Genomic DNA, 19,671 nt, shown 5'->3' with positions numbered 1-19,671 from the left:
TAAATCTGCCTGCGGTAGTCAGCATTTAAAAAAAACATTGAGTACCGTGGGTTGAATATTGTCTGGCTTGTTTTTAATCAAAAGTGCTGTCTTGCATGATGTACTTAAATATTCCTAATAGAGTTTTTAAGGTTTCTGCTGAGGTTGATGACCTGCAACTTTTAAGGATTCAGCAGTCTTAAAAGTTTGTTGACGATTTACAGCAAGACTAAACTGGAAGAATTCCTTGAGGTCTATTAGGTGTCCTCTTTGTTATTATATTGTATACAATCATCTAATTCTATTTTAGATGCAGAAAAAGGGAGGGATTTCACAACGTGATAGTTTATTTCATGCTCACAATTATTTAAAAAAATGTCTAATCTTCAACCCTTCATCTTTCATGGTTTCTGTTTTGGCAAGCAAAGACGTGGGAAATTACCTAGAACTCTTCTGAGGGTTAACCCATCCTCCAACCCATCCCCACACTGTTCCTTTAACTATGATAAGGCCAACAGCATAATACAATTAGGTTTAGATTGACAAATAATAAGACACTCTTAACACAAAGGAATTTAAAATGGGCGTTTATTGGATAAACAAGGGAAAACACCATTTCTTGTCATTTAATTGTCTTTCTCCATGGACAAGCAGTATAAGTCAGCCCCATTTTAGGCGACGTCATCTACATCCCCAATTCGGACTTGCTCTCCCAGAGCTCAGGTGAGGCTTTTGGGAGCCTCATCTGAGCATGTGCAGGTAGCCCTATATATACCTGTGCTGACCCTCACTAATCCAGTTTAGTTCATCCGCCCTTCCCAACGGTCGGATCACAAAAACGCTCTCCAAAAAAAAAAAACAACAGAACAAAGAACAAAAAGAAGAATGCCTGAGACTGAAAAAAACACAGCAAAACTGGGTTTTAAGAAGTGCCCGGAATGCAAGAGGAAAATTAACTCCACGGACTCCCACGAGGTGTGTGTCCGATGCCTGGGCAAAACTCACCTCATGACTGTCTGCCCCCTGTGCCTGAAAATGTCTCCGAGGGCCCACAGAAACCGATTGCAGACACTGAGGAACCCGGGGGAAGACCAGAGAAAAAAAGAAACAGCAACCGCCAGAGCTCCAGCACACCCGACCCCGGCACGAGCCTCCCCGGGGCCCCAAACTGCAGCCGCGACAAGCCCGGCTTACCTTTTGCCGCGGGAGGAACAGAAAAAGCAGGGCAGACTGCTGCTAAAGCTGTCAGGACTCATGAAGGCTTCCCTGACGTCCGCCCAAAAGAACGGGCCGACAACGGGTGACCAAGCCGGGCTAGAAGCGGCCAAGGGTCTCCTATCCCCTCCGCCGGCCATCCTAGCTGTGCCGAGACAGGATTGCACCGAGCAAACACGGTGCCATGCTCCCTGCACTCCTCAGATGCTGGCTACCTCGACCTCATCTCCGGATGACGTCATCGCACTGGGATCTGCCCCCTTAAAGGCACAGCAGCAGCAAAAAGTACTCCAACCCACAGACAGTGCTTTTTCAGCTAAAACCAACATGGGACATCACAGCAAGACCTGCAAAGAGGGGAAAAGAAGGAAGAGGTATCGAACAACGTCCTCCTCATCTTCCTCCTCCTCCTCCTCTGCATCTTATGCCTCACCGAGATGGCACAGACGCAGCCATGGAGCCAGAAGCAGGGGCAGATCCTGCCAATGGGACGGTCACCCGCACACATCCAGTGTCCCCAGCAGCCAACCAGCCACCACCTTGGATCACCAGCAACTGCTCAACCTATTCAATAGGTTTATCTCGCAGCAGCTGACAGAACAAGGGGCGCAGAGCCAAAGCCCAGCACCAAATGAGCAAGCACTGCAGCCACCACAGGTATGGATGGAACCAAGAAGCAGAAACAGCGGCTTCACATTCACCAGTCACGGGTGGCTACACCTCTGACCTCAGTGAGCGCTACCACACAGCTATGCTTCAACAAGAAGCAGCCCACGCACGTCAGTAACCAGAGAGACTCCAGACACAGAGCCTACAACTGGGACGTCACAACCAGACACTCCCGCGGAAGACCTCATTTATCCAAAGTTCCTCCAGAAGGTGGCCAACCAGCTAGCACTGGCCCCAATACCTGAAGCAGAGGCGACAATTGAAGCACCAGGACTGTTAAAATACCTAAAGGTGCAAAAAGCCACAGCAGCGCTACCAGCGCACAAGGTGCTGCTAGACTGCCGAGACCAGATCTGGAAAACCCCACTGTCAGGCCCCGCTGTGTCCAGGAGGCTTGACCAAAAATACCAGCTCAACGAGGCTCCGGGGTTTGAAAAACCACAGCTCCCCCACCAGTGCATCATAGTGGAATCCACCCTTAAAAAAGCCAAGAGCACCCGTCATAAGGCCAATGACCCTCCGGGCAGGGAACAGAGGAACCTGGACGCTACCGCCAAAAAAGTCTACTATGGCTGAAGGCAAAAATTGACATCCACCTGTTTCACCTTACCCTGAACAACGACGCCCTCCAGAGGAAAATAGAGGAAACCCTAGACAGACTACACCCGGAGGGAAAAGCATGCATAGCCCCCATACTGCAGAATATGGAAGAATGCGGAAACATATGATAAAAGCGACGTTAGATGTATTTGAAACTTCCGCCCGCACAGCCAGAGTAGCCATAGCAGCTAGACACCTGGCATGGCTACGAGCCTCGGGGCTACGTGAAGATACCCATGAGCATATCGCAGACGCATCATGCTCAGGGGAAAGCTTATTTGGGGACAAGGTGACAGAAGCAGTGGACAAAATGAAAGAACAGTGCACTACTCTCCATACCCTCTCCTCAGATGGCTTTGTAAAAACTGCGGCACCAAGACAGCAGAACGCTAACCAGTACCGTCGGCATAACACCAATGTAAGGTGGTACGATAACCAGACCAGATTGCTATCACACAGACAAAAAGCACAACAGCCCAGCGCACCTTACCAGCAAAGGCAGCGCCAGAGGGAACGAAAGCAGCACAAGCCAGCCACTTCCATTGGCACGAAAGCGGGGCCCAGCTTTTGACTCATCAGCAACGCCCCCCACCCCAGTAGGGGGCCGCCTCTCTGTTTTCTACAAGGCCTGGGAAAGGATAACAACAGAAAAATGGGTGCTGCGAATCATAAAAAACGGATACCGCATCAGATTCCACACCCACCCACCATCCAACCCACCAAAAAGAAAATGCAGGGAACCGCAGCCGGTACTCATCTCCAGAGAAATGAAAGCTCTCCTCCAAGCGAGAGCAATAGAGCCAGAACCCAGGTCACAGCACAACCAGGGATTCTACTCCCATTATTTTCTCATCCCCAAGAAGATGGGAGGGTTCAGACCTACGAGGCCTGAATAAGCACGTAGTCAAGGAAAAATTTCGCATGCACTCTCTAGGGACAATCCTACCATTAATTCAAAAAGACGACTGGCTGGCCTCACTGGACCTTCAAGATGCATATTCACACATCCCTATGCATCACTCCCAAAGAAAATTTATACGATTCAAGACCCTAAACCAGCACTTCCAATACCGGGTCTTGCCCTTCGGACTCTCATCTGCACCGAGAGTCTTTACAAAATGCGTTGCTGTAGCAGCGGCCTACCTCCGCAAGAGCACCATATGCGTGTTCCCCTACCTGGACGACTGGCTACTGGTGGGTCCATCAACCCAGGCAACAGCAACAGCAGTAAACACAACAATGTTACTCCTGAAATCCCTGGGCTTCCTCGTAAACATCAAAAAATCCATACTACAACCAACACAATTAATAGAGTTTATAGGGGCAAGAATTTGCACACCCCAGAACGCAGCTTTCCTGCCCCACTCAAGGGGAACAGCAATACGAAAACTAACTCAGAGAATATCAGAGACACATACAGTCACAGCCAGAATGATACTACGTCTCCTGGGCCATCAAGCTGCCACCATACACGTTGTCCTGCTTGCCAAGCTCCACATGCGACCCCTGCAATGTCCTCAGAAAAAATTGGAACCAACACACACAGCCTCTGTCTCACAGAGTCATAATGGACCAGAAAATCTGCAACAGCCTCGAGTGGTGGACTCAGCAGCACAATTTGTTCAGGGGCAGGCTCTTCCAGCAGCCACAACACCAACTGACACTCACCACAGATGCCTCAAAGCAGGGGTGGGGAGCCCACCTCCTCCACCTGAGAACCAAAGGCCCCTGGTCCCCATCCGAGGCCAAACAATACATCAACCTGCTAGAACTCAGGGCAATTGGGAATGCCCTACAAGCCTTTGCCCCCTGGATCTCCAACAAGACCTTACTGATTCAGACAGACAACCAGGTGGCAATGTTCTATATCAACAAGCAGGGAGGCATGGGATCACTCACCCTCTGCAGAGAGGCCCACAAAATCTGGACATTCGCTTTAGCAATCAACACTCTCATCCAAGCCACCTACCTCCCGGGCCAGAACAATGCCCTGGCGGACAGCCTCAGCAGAAAGCTGGACCCCCACGAATGGTCCCTCCACCCAGAAGTAACCCATGACCTCTTCCACAAGTGGGGCCTCCCAACAAGAGACCTCTTTGCAATGGAGGACAACAAAAAGTGCCCACAATTCTGCTCCAAAAGACCAGCACAATACAACAAAACCAGGGATGCTTTTGCCATACATGTGGGAAAACACCTACTCTATGCCTTTCCCCCCATACCACTTATCCACAGAGCGCTCCAGAAGATCAGGCAGGAGGCAGCCTCAGTGATCTTCATCGCGCCCTACTGGCCGAGACAAGTGGTTCCCCTTCCTACATCGGCTGTCGACACGGCCGCCGATCAGCCTACCACTGCGACCGGACCTGATCACCCAGGACCAGAGACAAACTTTGCATCCCAGTCTGAAAACTCTAGCACTTACAGCATGGATGTTGAAAGGCTAATCCTGGACCCTTTCCACATGTCAACAGGGGTGACGGAGGTACTACTAGCAGCCAGACGCCCGTCAACTAGAAAATCATAGAGGCTCAAGTAGAAAAGATTCCACATATGGTATGTTTCGAAAGGAGAAGACCCACTGAACTGCCAGGTCCAAACAGTACTCCAATACCTACTTAACCTATCCAAGATGGGCCTCAGAACATCCTCCATAAGGGTCCACCTGAGCGCTATATCAGCGTTCCACAACCGCATCGAGGACAGGACCCTAGCCACACACCTGCTAGTGTCCAAGTTCATGAAAGGGCTTACAAACCTGCATCCCCCGGTCTGCTGCCCACCACCCGCGTGGGACCTGGGCATCATCCTCCACAGGTTAACAGCGCACCCCTTCGAGCCATTGGAGGAGGCGCCAATCAAATAGTTTTTCTCATCGCCATCACATCAGCAAGACGCATTTGCGAGCTACAGGCCCTGGTGACATACCCTGGGTCCCTTGATTGGTAAAAGGGTTTGCATATAATTATTTTGTCACAATAAATTTTGCCTACGTCTTGTACAGCTCTGCAGTTTTGTTTTGTTTGCTCTCGGTTGGTTTTTTACTGCAGTTTAGGTTGGGACCTCCCTTTTCTCCTTGTTTTGTTGCCTGGTGACATACCCACCATACACACAGATCCTTCATGATCATGCAGTGCTGAGAACTCACCGAAGTTCCTACCAAAGGTAGTCTCACCTTTCCACATAAACCAAGCAATAGTACTTCCCTCCTTCTACCCGGGACCACATACCAACAGCACGGAAAAACTCCTACACACTTTGAACTGCACCCGTGCACTCCGCCTATACATTCAACAAACACAATCCTGACGAAAGGCAGTACAACTGTTCATCTCCTTTGATCCCAACAAACCAGGATCACCAGTGGGAAAACGCATTGCCTTCTGCTACAAGCAGGAGGGAGTGTCTCTTGAGGAAAAGGCCACAGCACACCAACTAAGAGCCATGGCCGCAACATTGGCAAACCTCAGCAACACGCCACTCCAGGACATTTGCAGAGCAGCCACATGGTCTACCCCACACACCTTCACCAGACACTATTGCCTGGATCGCCCACTGCAGACCTCCAATGACTTTGGTCTCAACATTTTACGATTGGTGACCAAAACAGACACAGCAAAGGACACCAATACCTGAACTAGCTGAACAGGACTATTAGCCTGAATCAGATAGAACAGACTGTCAACAGATTATATTCTGTCATGTTGGCACAATTTGCATTGTTTGCACATGTTAGCACAATTTGCACTGTTTGCCCATGTTAGCAATTTGCACAGTTATTTGTTATAATCGCATCTGTTATTGAGATACATACTCTACCATGTTGGTAAGAAAGAAAGTGTTGGTCCAGTTCTAAGGACCAAAATAAAGTTCCTATTGTTTACAACACATAACCTCTGACTGGTCTCAGTAATTGGGGTTTTATCTCTGTCCCTCACCTGACTTTTATGCAGCCTCACCCTACCGCAGCAAGGTAGCGGAGACGCAGAGGGGACCATCCCCTGATGGGGACCCCGTCCTCTTACACCCTCTGCCCCCCGCAGCTGGAGAGTCACCAAAAGTGGGGCTGACTTATACTGCTTGTCCATGGAAAAAGCAAAGTTACTTACCTGTAACGGGAGTTCTCCGTGGACAGCAGGATAAGTCAGCCACACTGACCCTCCCTCCTCCCCTAAGGGGTGACACTGCAATAAGACTCAAGCTAGGGAAATCACTGGATTAGTGAGGGTCAGCACAGGTATATATAGGGCTACCTGCACATGCTCAGATGAGGCTCCCAAAAGCCTCACCTGAGCTCTGGGAGAGCAAGTCTGAATTGGGGATGTAGAAGACGTCACCAAAAGTGTGGCTGACTTATCCTGCTGTCCACGGAGAACTCCCGTTATAGGTAAGTAACTTCGCTTTCCCCTCTCTTGGCTTGTCTTGGATTTTCCACTCAGTTTGTATACCTTCTCCGCACTTATGACTCCTAGATGCCACACACATACATATTTGATTCTACCAGAAAAGGTGTGCAGCAAGAGTACCTGTTGCACATAAACACCGATAGACCCTAAAAAAGCCCCAGAGTAGTTGGGAAATAAACACCTACATGTACAATTTATAGAGACCTAAGAATAGAAGCACTGAATATACTGGGATAGATATTCAACTGGCAGCGCTCAGCATTTTGCTGACCTCCGCTGACATAATTCCAAGAAATTCAATGCCAGGTCACGTCTGAGCTCCAGCATTGAATTTCTGGTATATGCAGGTGGCAAAAAATATAGCCGATTACGTGTGATATTCAACATTTAAGCAGCTATGGTGGCCCACAAAAAGGTAGGACAGCATTTTATGTGGTCCTGTTTATGTGGTTATCCTAGCTGCTTAACTACTTCTACTATTTATCATCTCTATAGTGCTGAAAGGCGTATGCAGCGCTGTACATTTAACATTCAATGGATGGTCCCTGCTCAGAAGAGCTTACAATCTAATTTGGACAGATTTACAGGACATTTCTTGCTGACTATCAGCATTTAACTAGCTAAGTACCCACAACATGACTGTTTAAATCACTTTAAATATCTACCCCAATATGTCCTCAACTGTGTGTGTGTGTGTGGGGTGGGGGGGGGGGGGGCACAGCATATCCCATTATTGTGGGTAGCTGTAAACCTGTAATACAGTATATCTGTACCAGGTTTCATAGTAGTCATGCAGTCCATTCCAGCCTTCACCCTACTAAAATACTACAGCATCCATTACATGCTACAATCTACAACAGGGATGGACCTGAGAAACTCTAGCACTTCAGTCCACTGTAGTAAATTTGACATTTTTGTTTTGTTTTTGCAGAGTTTATATTTGCCCTTGGCCAGCAAGGAACATTTCAGTCTGAAGATCTTTCATAGCAGCTGGTAAAATTCCAAAGTTAGACAAGTTCTTCCAGCTATATCCACACTTGGCAGTCTGTTTGCCTTTGCTGTGGCCTTTGCTTTCATTTTTGGAACAGGGGAAATCTCATCCCTGACTGCCAGCACCCAGATGCTGCTTTTGCTGTGGTCTCCAGTCTGTTAGATGGCCTGCTTCTCTTCTAGGAGTTGGAGTTGCTATTAAATTTTTCTAAAACAGTTCTGTTAACGTGCTCAAAATTCCACTGCTGGGTTTCAGACAGAGGGTCACATCTGTTCATGAAAATCTTTTTTTCAGCTGGGTTGCAATCTATACAGCTGCTGCTCACAGGATGGAACAAGGTTTTGTCCTAAAGGAATAAAAAGAAAAGATGGAAAACTAAGTTAAATGAGAAATTTATAAAGTAGTCTCAGATTTCTAGAACTTGGAGGAACAACACACTTTGCAACCTAATCTTCATCTCTAGGAGGAGTTGTGGCCTAGTGTGTGAACTAATGTTCAAATCCCATGACACTTCTTGTAACTTTAGACAAGACATATTAGAGAGAATTGTATAAGTGGGTGCCTCCCTTTAGGTGCGCCAACGTCGTAGGTTGAGAGCAGTCGTGTACCAAGAGCAAGGAGGGGGATGCAGTCCATCCCAGGTGCAAGAAGCTTGGGGTGCTGGAGCGGTCATGGGTCTGTGGTATAACCCTGCAACTGATCCACGCACCTTCCCACTTCCTGGAGGAGAGGTGTGCTCCACCTCATCAGGTATGCAATTGGTTGACAGCCTATTCTATAGTGGCATCTGGGTGCCCAGAAGCCATTATGGAATACTTGTGTGACCCCTCCTAAAAAATGCCTATGTTGAATTAACAGAAAGCAGGAGGTCACTGAGAGTGTGCTTGTGGACAGTAAGAAGTAATGGGAAGAGTTGAGCCCTTTTCCCTAGGTGGGAAGGGGAGGATATATAAAGCGAGTGTGAGCTACATTTAGAGTTACCAGACGTCTAGATTTCCCCGGATATGTCCTCCTTTTCGAGGACCTGTCCAGGGGTCCGGACGGCTTTTCAAAACCCGGCACTTTGTCCAGATTTTGAAAAGCTTCCAGCTAGCAGCGATGTCGGGACGGCATCTGCACATGCGCAGATGCAATGCAGTGACATCATGTGCATGCATGTGACATCATCGCATCACACCAGCGCATGCGCAGATGCCCTCCCGACAAGTGAACAGGTTGAGGGGGGCGGAGCCGGGTGCAGAACAGGGCATGACTCGGACAGAATGGCTAGTTAAAAAGCAGGCAGGGACCACAAAACATCAAATTCTTCAAGATGGTTAGTGTAGAGTGGCAGATGAAATAACCAGGAACGCTGGACGAAAGCGGCTGAATATTACAACCCTCAGAGATGTAAAATTAAAAGTAATCTGACTGAGACCGAGATTACAGGTCAGAGGTTGTTGATGGGAGTAGGGCTTGCTTGTTCAATAAAGGCGAGGTCTTCCGGCTCCAGGAAATCTTTAGTTTGATTATTGAACGTAACTCTCAATCCTCGCATGAAAAAGTAATCTGAATCGTGCATTCATAGCCTTAAGTTGAGGACGATATGCGAGGAGATTCTTACAACGTCGCACCATGGTTTTGCTGAGGTCTCGGACAAATAATAAAGAGTGACCTTCATGTTGAATTGGTGCTTTAATTTTAGCTTTTTGCATCACCTCCAGTACTTGTTGGTATCTCAGTAACTTAAGGACTAGGATATTTGTTGCCGCTGCGATGATGGGAAGGCACACGGTGGGCCCTTTTGATCTCAAAGTCCTTGGCGAAATTGATATCAAGCACTTCAGGAATGAGGTTTAGAAACACTCTAAGGACCCTCTCCCCTAAGCACTTCCACGAAGTGAACCCACATGCTTATCCCATTTTTTCTTAAAATTGAGCATGTTGCTTGCCTCAATTACCTGAAGTGGAAGATCATTCCAACGATCAACCACCCTTTCAGTGAAGAAATACTTCCTAGTGTTGCTATGAAATCTCCCACCCCTGAGTTTCAACGTAGGTCCTGTAAGGAAAAAGATATCTTCTTCTATCTCAATACGGCCAGTTACATATTTGAACGTCTCTATCATATCTCCCCTCTCTCTACATTCCTCGAGAGAGTATAGCTGCAACTTACCTAGATGTTCCTCATATGGGAGATCCTTGAGTCCTGAGACCATCTTGGTGGCCATTCACTGAACCGACTCCACTCTCAGTACATCCTTTTGATAATGTGGCCTCCAAAATTGAACACAATATTCCAGATGAGGTCTCACCATGGACCTGTACAACGGCATTACTTCGGGATTCCGGCTGACAAACTTCTTTGGATGCATCCCAGCATTTGCCTAGCCTTTGTAAGGTAAGTTATTAGGTCACCATCATTATTACTCTCAGGTAAGCCAAGAATACGAATGTTACAGCAGCGAGACCTGTTGTTGGCATCTTCCATTTCTTTTTCCAGTTCGCTGATACGCTTAACCTGCTTCCTAAAGTCGGCCACGTTGTTGGTTGCGACCTCCATCTTAGTTTCAAGATCGGAGGTGCGCGTTTTGAAAGAAAGAACCTCCAAAGATAATGATTCTATATCCTCCTTGATGTCTGATTTAGTATCTAGCAGCAGCTCTCTTAGCGATTGTAGTTCATCCATGAGAGCCTTAGAACTAGGATTGTTTTCGGAGTCTTCGAGGAGGAGACAGATTTATGGTGTTTCTCGACTTTGTTGGTCGACATCAGGTAATTTTGAAGTCTGCAATTTGTTCAGGAGATATTCCCACAACAGATTTTGCCGGTTGAATGTTAGAAAACAGCAGATTTAGGACGTTAGTTATATGATTCTTGCCGATTATGGAGGAGCACAAGTCTCAGGCTGCCATACGAAACGGGCTCCACAGCACCCCCCCCCCAAAGCTGCCAGGTCTTTATTTTCCAGGGGATAACAGGAGAGGACAGAAACTATGAGTGAGAGAATACCTGAGAAATATAGCTGTAGTGAACTGAATCAGATTTATGATTAAGGAAATATGAAAAAGAACCTTTACACCCGAAGACTGCCAACACTGAAGGAAATGGTAAATAGTTGATTTTGAAGTTTATAATCAACTTAAATTAAAAGCTGTTTTCAGTTATCTTCTGACTCTGGCTTGAAATTTTCAACTGTAATTTAGACAAGACACCGAGTGTGGTGATTAAACCCAGGATTGTAATTCCCTGGTCTACCCAAACAAGTCCAGCCCAGCCTGTGCATAGCTTGAGTGACTGTAAGAACTGCCCCACTTAGTAATTACTTTTGTGAACCCTAGCCATGGGTGAACTGACCCCGAAGAGTTGGCTAGAGCCAGGGTTACAAAAAGAGTGCCCAACATGGGGCGTAAGGATTACAAATCCCAGAGAAAGGTGAGGTCACTGACACAAGCGACAAAAGACTATTCATTGCTGACTTGCCTGGAAAGGTTTTCTACCCTGGGTCCACTCAGTCCTAGCTACATCACTGGAAAAGCTGCAGTATCTAGGATAAGATGCTTATTCTACATTTATATTATTAAATGCATTGTTCTTGTTGTTTTATTGTGCTTTAATATCATAGTGACTGCTTTGATATACTCGTATGTTTATGAGAAATGGGATGTTAAATATAGATAACTAAAATAAATGTAATGGTGGTTAGTAACCCTGTAGGCAAACCTATTATCTAAACTGGGTTAAATATTTATGCAGAGCACAATCGAGTTGGAAATACCTTGTCTTAATCTGGGCTACTCTGCAGTTTGTCCCAGCTTGACATTCAGGTCTAGATGCAATAAGAGGATCCGATTTTTTGATTGATTCAGAAAGAGCTATTGATACACTAAAATCTTTGCATGCAAATGATTCACGTGGATGTTCGCCGTAATCCCCGACTCTACGATCCGATAGATCGCTGTAAGAGCGACTCTCACACATGCACAGAGCTGGCAGGGGAAGCCCAAACATCTGAGAGACAGAGGAAAGCTTCCTTCCACTCAGCTGTTCGGGGCAAAAAACCTTTTTTCTATTTTTTTTTAATGGGCACAGATGCTATGTATGTTACGCACGCACAATATCTGCCCAATTAAAAAAAGAGCTCCCCCCTGCCAATTACGGTCCTACCCGACATCCCTCCTGCCTTTTTTTTTTGGGAGGGGGGAAGGGGGAGGGTATGGTATGGATGTGTATGTGTATGTGTGTGTGTGTGAGTGTGTGTGTGTGTAGGGAGGGGTCTGGTCCGGGAATAAGCCTTCGGTGGCAGGAGGAAGTAGGCATCCCTCTTGCTATTTCGCTGCTGTGGGGGGTTAATAGAAACATAGAAATTGACGGCAGAAAAGGGCCATAGCCCATCGAGTCTGCCCATACCAATGACCCACTCCCTGATTCTTACTCTCCTATAGATCCCACATGAATATCCCATTTTCTCTTAAAATCTGACACGCTGTTGGCCTTAATCACCTGCTGAGGCAGCTCGTTCCAATGATCGACCACCCTTTCGGTGAAGAAGTACTTCCTAGCATCACCTTGAAATTTCCCTCCCCTGATTTTCAGCGAGTGTCCTCTGGTTACCGTGGGCCCTGTAAGACTGAAGATATCATCTTTCACCTCTATACGCCCTGTGATATATTTAAAGGTCTCAATCATGTCCCCCTCTCTCTTCGCTCCTCCAGTGAGTACATCCACAGTTTTTTTAACCTTTCTTCATACGTGAGATCCCTGAGCCCCAAGACCATCCTGGTAGCCATTCGCTGAACCGACTCAACTCTCAACACATCTTTCCGGTAGTGTGGTCTCCAGAATTGAACACAATACTCGAGATGAGGTCTCACCATGGATCTGTACAGTGGCATTATGACTTCAGGTTTTCTGCTGACAAAACCCCTACGGATACAGCCCATCATTTGTCTTGCCTTGGACGAAGCCTTCTCTACTTGATTGGCAGCCTTCATATCGTCACTAATGATCACTCCTAAATCACGTTCCACCGTGGTCCTGGACAAGGTTTCACCATTTAGTGTGTAAGTTCTGTGTGGATTTTTTTTGCCTAGGTGCATTACTTTACATTTTTTAGCATTGAAGCCTAACTGCCAAGTTGATGACCACTGTTCCAGCTGCCGTAGGTCCTGTGTCATAAAGTCAGGCACACTGCTTTTTCCTACTATGTTGCATAGTTTGGCGTCGTCGGCAAACAGTGATACTTTTCTTCTAAGCCCTTGGGTCAAATCTCCTATGAATAAATTGAATAGAATCGGCCCTAAGACGGAGCCCTGAGGTACTCCACTCGTCACTGCTCACTTAATCGTCATGGGAGGAGGGAGTGGGCATCCCTTCTGCCATTTTTTCTCAAGTGGCAGAGGTGGGGTCGGCATGGCAGGAGGAAGTGGGCATTCCTCCTGCCGTTTTTGCTGGCACAGGGGAGGGGGGTTGGTTCCCAGTGCTGGTTCGTCGGGAAGGGCCAACATCAGCGGTGTGTGTGTGTCTCTTTTTATTTTTTTCTAATGAGGCACATATTGTGCATATGTAACATGCACAGCATCTGTGCCCATTAAAAAAAAGGTTAGACACTAAAAGCGATCACTTTTTTTTAGTGCATCAGGAAGCCATGTTAGAGCATCAATCGTTCTACTAGTTTACATGGCATTTTAAAATTAATCAGCTCATTTGCATGGTAGGATTGGGGAATGAGCAATCATTCAGAAAACCAGGCGGTAAGCCATTTTCTGCATCGGGTTGGCAAATGTGATAGTCGCTAAAGCTGTTTAAAACAAGTTTAGTGATGATCACTGGCTTTAGTGGGGAGAGTGTGGCGCAGTGGCTAAAGCTACAGCCTCAGTACCCTGAGGTTGTGGGTTCAAACCCACGCTGCTCTTGTGAGCCTGGGCAAGTCATTTAAACCCCCATTGCCCCAGGTACTTTAGATAGATTGTGAGTCTGCCGGGACAGATAGGGCTTCAGTATTTGATAGAGGGTGCACCTAGCTGATAGTCCTTGAGAAGGTCTATGAGATGAAAAACACAGAGGAAGTGGATTTTCAGTGGGATCAAAGGGAAACTCCCCCAGGGAAATGAGTTCATTATATGGACTTTCAGAAAATGGAGATGTCCATTCATAATATCTCACAGTTTAATATTATTTTAAAAACAAGTTGAGATGGTGTACACATATGCATGTCTCAATTCTCTCTGAAAATAAAATATTCTAACTTCTTTTGTCCATATCAGATTTTTCTTATTTCTATGCCTGTAGAGAAAGTTCAGGTATGTTTCTACTGAGGTGGGGTTCAGAGACTCCTTTCCATGCCTTCTATTCTCTTTCTTTTAAGTCATTGTCTCTTCATTGCATTTCTTACTTCTCATAAGGTTTCCTTTTTCCTCTGTCTCCCTCCCCCACGAGAAGTAGGCATACAGTAGATATAAAAACATATGAGAAACACTTTCCTTGTTTGTTTGTTTGAGTGAATTTTCCTTGGCCTGGGCTCACTGGTGAGTTGCTAATGGCCTCGGGCGGGGGGAGGTTCTAGAGTTTTCCAACATGTACATTTCAAGGATGTTAGGCTGTACGATGTGACTGTTTCCAGGAACTAGTATAAGCTCTTACTTTCTCTGTACAGTCTGTTTTACAATACGATGGATATAATAAGGGAAGCTCAGTATGTTTTTGTTGTTTTAGCTCAATTTTGGAGTATGAACAATTTGTGTAGTAAAGCATTTTTTCCTTTCCCTCTCTCCTCGAGCTTGCCTGGGTTAATAAATATATTTATTATGACTTCTGTTAATTAGCTTGTTTTGTGAAGTGTAGAGTACACCACAAATGGTGTTTTTCTTCAAACCACGTGAGCCTGTTTCCATTTACTGGATGATGAAATACCGTATATATTTGAATATAAACAGAGATATTTTGGCCCCAAAATAGGGATCCAATTAAATCTTGGTTTATAGTCAGGCCAATCCTCTCTCCTCCATGTCATCTGGAATATCTACTGTTCCATCCCTTCTCCAAGGTTTCCTGCTGTGGCTGGCTCTATGAACTGGAAACTCCCACCTCTTCCTCCTTCTTGTTATACAAATGAAGTCCACCCTCTCGGGCCTACCTTACAACCCTAGTGGTCTAGTGGTGAGCTGGGACAGGAGCGATCCCCAAACCAAAAATGGCTGCTGCAAGTTCTAATGGCAGTCTAGCGAGATTGCCACTCGTAGCAGCAGCAGCAGCAGTAGTCATTTTCAGTAAGAAAACTGCATGGGCAGGAGAGTAGGGAGATCATTTCTGCCCCAGTTCTTATTGGACCTCTAGGGCTATAAAGTAAGCCCGGGAGGTCTATGGTATGTCTGGAGGAGGCGGGGGGGGGGGGGGAGCTTTGAACGTACAATGGGAGTGAGTGAGTAGGAGTTTACAGTTTGGAGGGGGGGGGGGCAGAGCCAGCCACTGCTGGACACCTCAGGGAATGGAAGGAATGGTTGGAATTCCTGATGCCACAGGAGAGGGAGGGAACAAAGAAAAGAGAGAATTACTTGAATATAAACCATTAGTTTATACTCAAGTTAACAAACCCCCCCACCATGTAGAATCTCAACACACACTCAATTTCCCCCACCCCTCACCGAAGCACCAGCGCAGTGGTCCCGAGCTGCAAACATCCTCGATCCCTCCTTCTCTCCCTTCTTTACCCAAGATCAGGCGATCAGCAGGAGGTAGCCTCAAAACAGGCTGCTCGCGGCCAGCCCTAGCAGGGCCTTTCCTTTGATGCGTCCGGAGTGAACTGGTATGAATTTGCACAAAGTTGCTTGAGGCGATTCTTACCTTCCTATATCTCCAGTGCTGGTTTCCCTTCATGCCATGACAATCATAGAGTGTAACAGGACTGCTGTGAGAAATGGCATCAAAACAGAACTTCCTGGTGTGCAGTGGTTCCCCTGGACGGATATCCTCTCGCCAGCCAAAGGTAAAGAGCTAGGAAGCACAAACACACACACAGTTACAGAGATAGGTATTCCTCTCCTTACTGTCAGTATTACTGTATTAGGGTTATATTTTCAGACAGCCCGTGGAGCAATAAGTTTGCAAGAACTTTGTGAACACATTACTATCTTGTAAGATTACATAACAGTATGCAAAAATACTTTTTATTTTATAATCTCAGCTATCAAAGTAATAATAAGCAATATAGCGGGACTGCTATATAACTCAAATAAATTCACTATATCGTGGTAACAGCGGATAGCTTAGCTGGTTTTAAGAAATGTTTGGACAAGTTCCTGGAGGAAAAGTCTATAGTCTGTTATTGAGAAAGACATGAGGGAAGCCACTGCTTGCCCTGGATTGGTAGTATGGAATATTGCTACTCCTTGAGTTTTGGCCAGGTACTAGTGACCTGGATTGACCACCGTGAGAATGGGCTACTGGGCTTGACAGACCATTGGTCTGACCCAGTAAGGTTATTCTTATATTCTTATTCCAAGATAGGCAATGCTAAGCTGTCTGTAAGTGGAGTAAAACTTTGGAACGCCTTACCAGGACCTTTGCGGTTATGTGCTTCTAGAGTGTGCTTTAAAAAAAACTGTTGAAGACACATCATTTATTTCTTTCTTTTGTGTATGGTATGTTATGTTAATGAAATTCTTCTATCCTGCCATAGCCTCACCAAACGAAGTTCAAAGTGAACAACAACACAAAAGAATATATAAAAAAAACAGAACAAAAGGAATTGTGATCTCTTTCACAATTTGTCAGTTCTTATGGGTTAGTGGCTTCCTGATCTCTGGGCATCTAGTCCCTTTTGACTGAAACTTTACAAGACTTCCTCTTCATTTATGGGATCCTCTTCCATACAGACTCTTTCCAAATGGAACTCTTTCCCCTACAATACCTTTTCCTGTAGTTTAGCTTCTGGTTGGTGCTCCTCTCTTTCACTCTCAAGCTCTAGAGTTCATTCTAAGGTTACCATATTTTTTATCCAGGAAATCCTGGACACATGACCCCGCCCTATTCTATACCAGTCCCATCTCTAGCCCCACCCAGTTCTGCCTCCAGCCCGCCCCTTTCTGCCTCCAGCCCTGCCCCTTTCCGCTCCCACAAAGTCTCCTCTCTTCTTCTAGACAAACTCCAGCCACGTCTGGAGGGTCTGGAGCATGTGAAGATGTGTGTGACATCATCTGTGCATGCTCAGAGGCCCTCCAGATGTGGCCGGAGCTCATTGTGGCTTTCCAAAATCTGGACAAATGCTGGGTTTTGAAAAGTCTGTCCAGGAGCCCGGACAGTCCTCTAAAAAGAAGACACGTCTGGGTTTTTCCCAGACATCTTGTAACCCTAGTTTATTCCTTACTGTAGCAGTCAGAACCATAGAAACATGATGGCAGATAAAGGCCAAATGGCCCATCTAGTCTGCCCATCCATAGTAACCATTATCTCTTTCTCTCTCTGAGAGATCCCAAATGCCTATCCCAGGCCCCTTGAATTCAGACACAGTCTCTGTCTCCACCACCTCTTCTGGGAGACTGTTCTATGCATCTACCACCCTTTCCATAAAAAAGTATTTCCTTAGATTTCTCCAGAGCCTGTCACCTCTTAACTTCATCTTATGCCCTCTCAGGCAGAGGGGTGGACAATACCTCTGACTTCCAAATGCACTCCACACAAGACACTAACTTTAACTCAAGAGGATTCACACTGGATGTAAAACTAACTGGCTCCAAAGGCTGAGCCCTAACCAAACTGACATCTTCACTAATAACTGCCAGCAATCCACACCACTCCTTAGGCGTTTCTAGCTTCTATAAGGGCACGCAGAAACATTGCAGTCATCCTGGTGGGGAATACCATAGTAGAATGGTATATATCTCTTTGCTACACTAAGAGGCCCCTTTACCAAGATGCGGTAGGCACTTAGAGCTGGAATTTGCAAACGGTGTTGTTACTAGCAACCGCCTATAAAATGGTCGCCAATCGCGTGCCAATCACGCAGTGGTGCCATTTGGACAATCGCAATTTTCAATGGAAGTAAAATCCAGATGTCTCAATCTGTCCTCCTTTTTCTTGAACCATACGGTAACCCTATCCCCAGCCAGTTGGGTTTTCAGGATATCCACAACAGATTCATGAGAGAGATTTGCATGCACTGCCAGGGAACCTCTGGCTCAGTGGGAGATAAAACACAGGCTGATAGGGTTGTTGCTGTTGTAAATGATTCCCATTTACAACCTACCAATAATAGCCTACCATTGAACACTGTGACACTGGAATCAATTTCCTGTTATCTGAATTTATCTCTCCTCCCACCCACAGAATTCTATTCTTTTCCTATCTTCTGTATACAAAACAATCTATATGCCAAAGTTAAAACTTTGTAAATATGTGTTCCAGTCTTCGGGAACCAAAGAAAACAGCTGCTAGTGCTGAGGGTGGGAAGAAAGTCCAAATATACTCAGAAAAACAGTAAGGAAAACAGAACTTCCTAAAAAGCAAAATGTATTTCTTAAAAAGAACCTAGGTTTCAGTGAGTAATGGATTGGGATAAACCCCATGATTCATTTCACAAATGTTTTCTTTGAATATTGGAAATATCCCACAATCATATAAATTAATGATCCCACTCCTTGCATTTTTTTTTTGTGTGCCTTCGTTTGTTTCTGGTCTGTTGCTGCCATCTGCAGGCACTATGTAGAACTATAATTCTTAGATTTGCAGTGTATGTTACCCTAAAGCAGTGGTCTCAAGCATGCGGCCCGGGGGCACAAGCGGCCCGCCAGGTACTATTTTGAGGCCCTCAGTATATTTATCATAATCACAAAAGTAAAATAAAACAGTATCTTCATCATATGTCTCTTTAGCTATAAATTACAATATTATTATTAAGACTTAGCCAAAAGGAAAGATTTATGAACTATGAAGAGTTTTACCTCATACAAAATTGTCATTTCTTTAATAAGACATTAACTATTTTTTCTGCGGCTCTCCAAGTACCTACAAATCCAAAATGTGGCCCTGCAACGGGTTTGACCCTACAGTGACTGCCTATGTTAGTGTTCTTAGATAAAAGAAAGAAACACTAGCAAAGTAGATTTTATATATGTATGGATTGGACAGATTATGCCACCAACTTATGGCAACACACACAATGAGGAAGCTACCCTCATTCATGGCAGAATACAAGAGTGGTTTGCCATTGCCTTCTCCCACATAGTGTCACTGCTGCCCAACATAGGGCTCCAGTCTACAGCACCTGATATTCCCAGATGGTCTCCCATCTAGGTATTAGCCAGGCCCAACCCTGCATAGCTTCCAATAGTAAGAGTAGGCTTATTCAGGGCAGCCAGTTTATTATTTGTGTTCTACCTTTATATTTATTTATTTACTAGATAAACTTGATACATTTGTGCATAGTTTTCAATGCATCCGCTTGGTGAACAGCACACAAAAGCTGGCCACAATTTAGTCCAATAAGCAACTTATAATTTTAGCTTTATTTCTGAAGTTTGTAAGAAACAGAATGCAGAGGAGTGAGGGAACAGCCTAATAATTAGCATGGCAGTTTGAAATCCAGTGAAGTCACAGATTGAATCTTGCTTCTTCCAGGTAATGCCACTTGTAATCCTGAGCAAGTCATTTAGCCTTCTGTTTCCTTGGGTTGTAAACTTGAGTTTAGATTTGGAAACATGAGCCCTAAAATCTAAATTGTAGGGGGTCCCACGCCCAAGGAGCTCAGTGGTTAAATGATTCATTTTTAAAATTCCTTTTAAATAATAAAATACAGTGACACAATGCAGTTGTAAAAACTCTTTATCTCTTGAGTTA

The 19,671-nt window shown here is 45.6% G+C and overlaps 1 protein-coding gene across 1 annotated transcript in view; it reads right to left on the bottom strand.

The window, feature by feature from the left end:
• Positions 1 to 852: 852 nt before the first annotated feature.
• The window catches only part of GALNTL6 (polypeptide N-acetylgalactosaminyltransferase like 6), a 1,396,075-nt gene continuing 1,377,256 nt past the window's right edge, over positions 853 to 19,671 (bottom strand). Inside the window, exons 12-13 of the mRNA XM_033942486.1 lie at positions 15,682 to 15,831; positions 853 to 8,206 (exon numbers count right to left, since the gene is read on the bottom strand). Of these exons, the coding sequence (XP_033798377.1) occupies positions 8,039 to 8,206; positions 15,682 to 15,831 (318 nt within the window). The 3' untranslated portion in view covers positions 853 to 8,038. The remainder of the gene's footprint in view (positions 8,207 to 15,681; positions 15,832 to 19,671) is intronic.

Source organism: Geotrypetes seraphini, chromosome 1 (assembly GCF_902459505.1).
Source record: "Geotrypetes seraphini chromosome 1, aGeoSer1.1, whole genome shotgun sequence".
NCBI classification, from domain to species: Eukaryota; Metazoa; Chordata; class Amphibia; order Gymnophiona; family Dermophiidae; genus Geotrypetes; species Geotrypetes seraphini.
The sequence above is the reverse complement of the archived record's forward strand: the minus strand, read 5'-3'. Positions and strand labels throughout refer to the sequence as shown.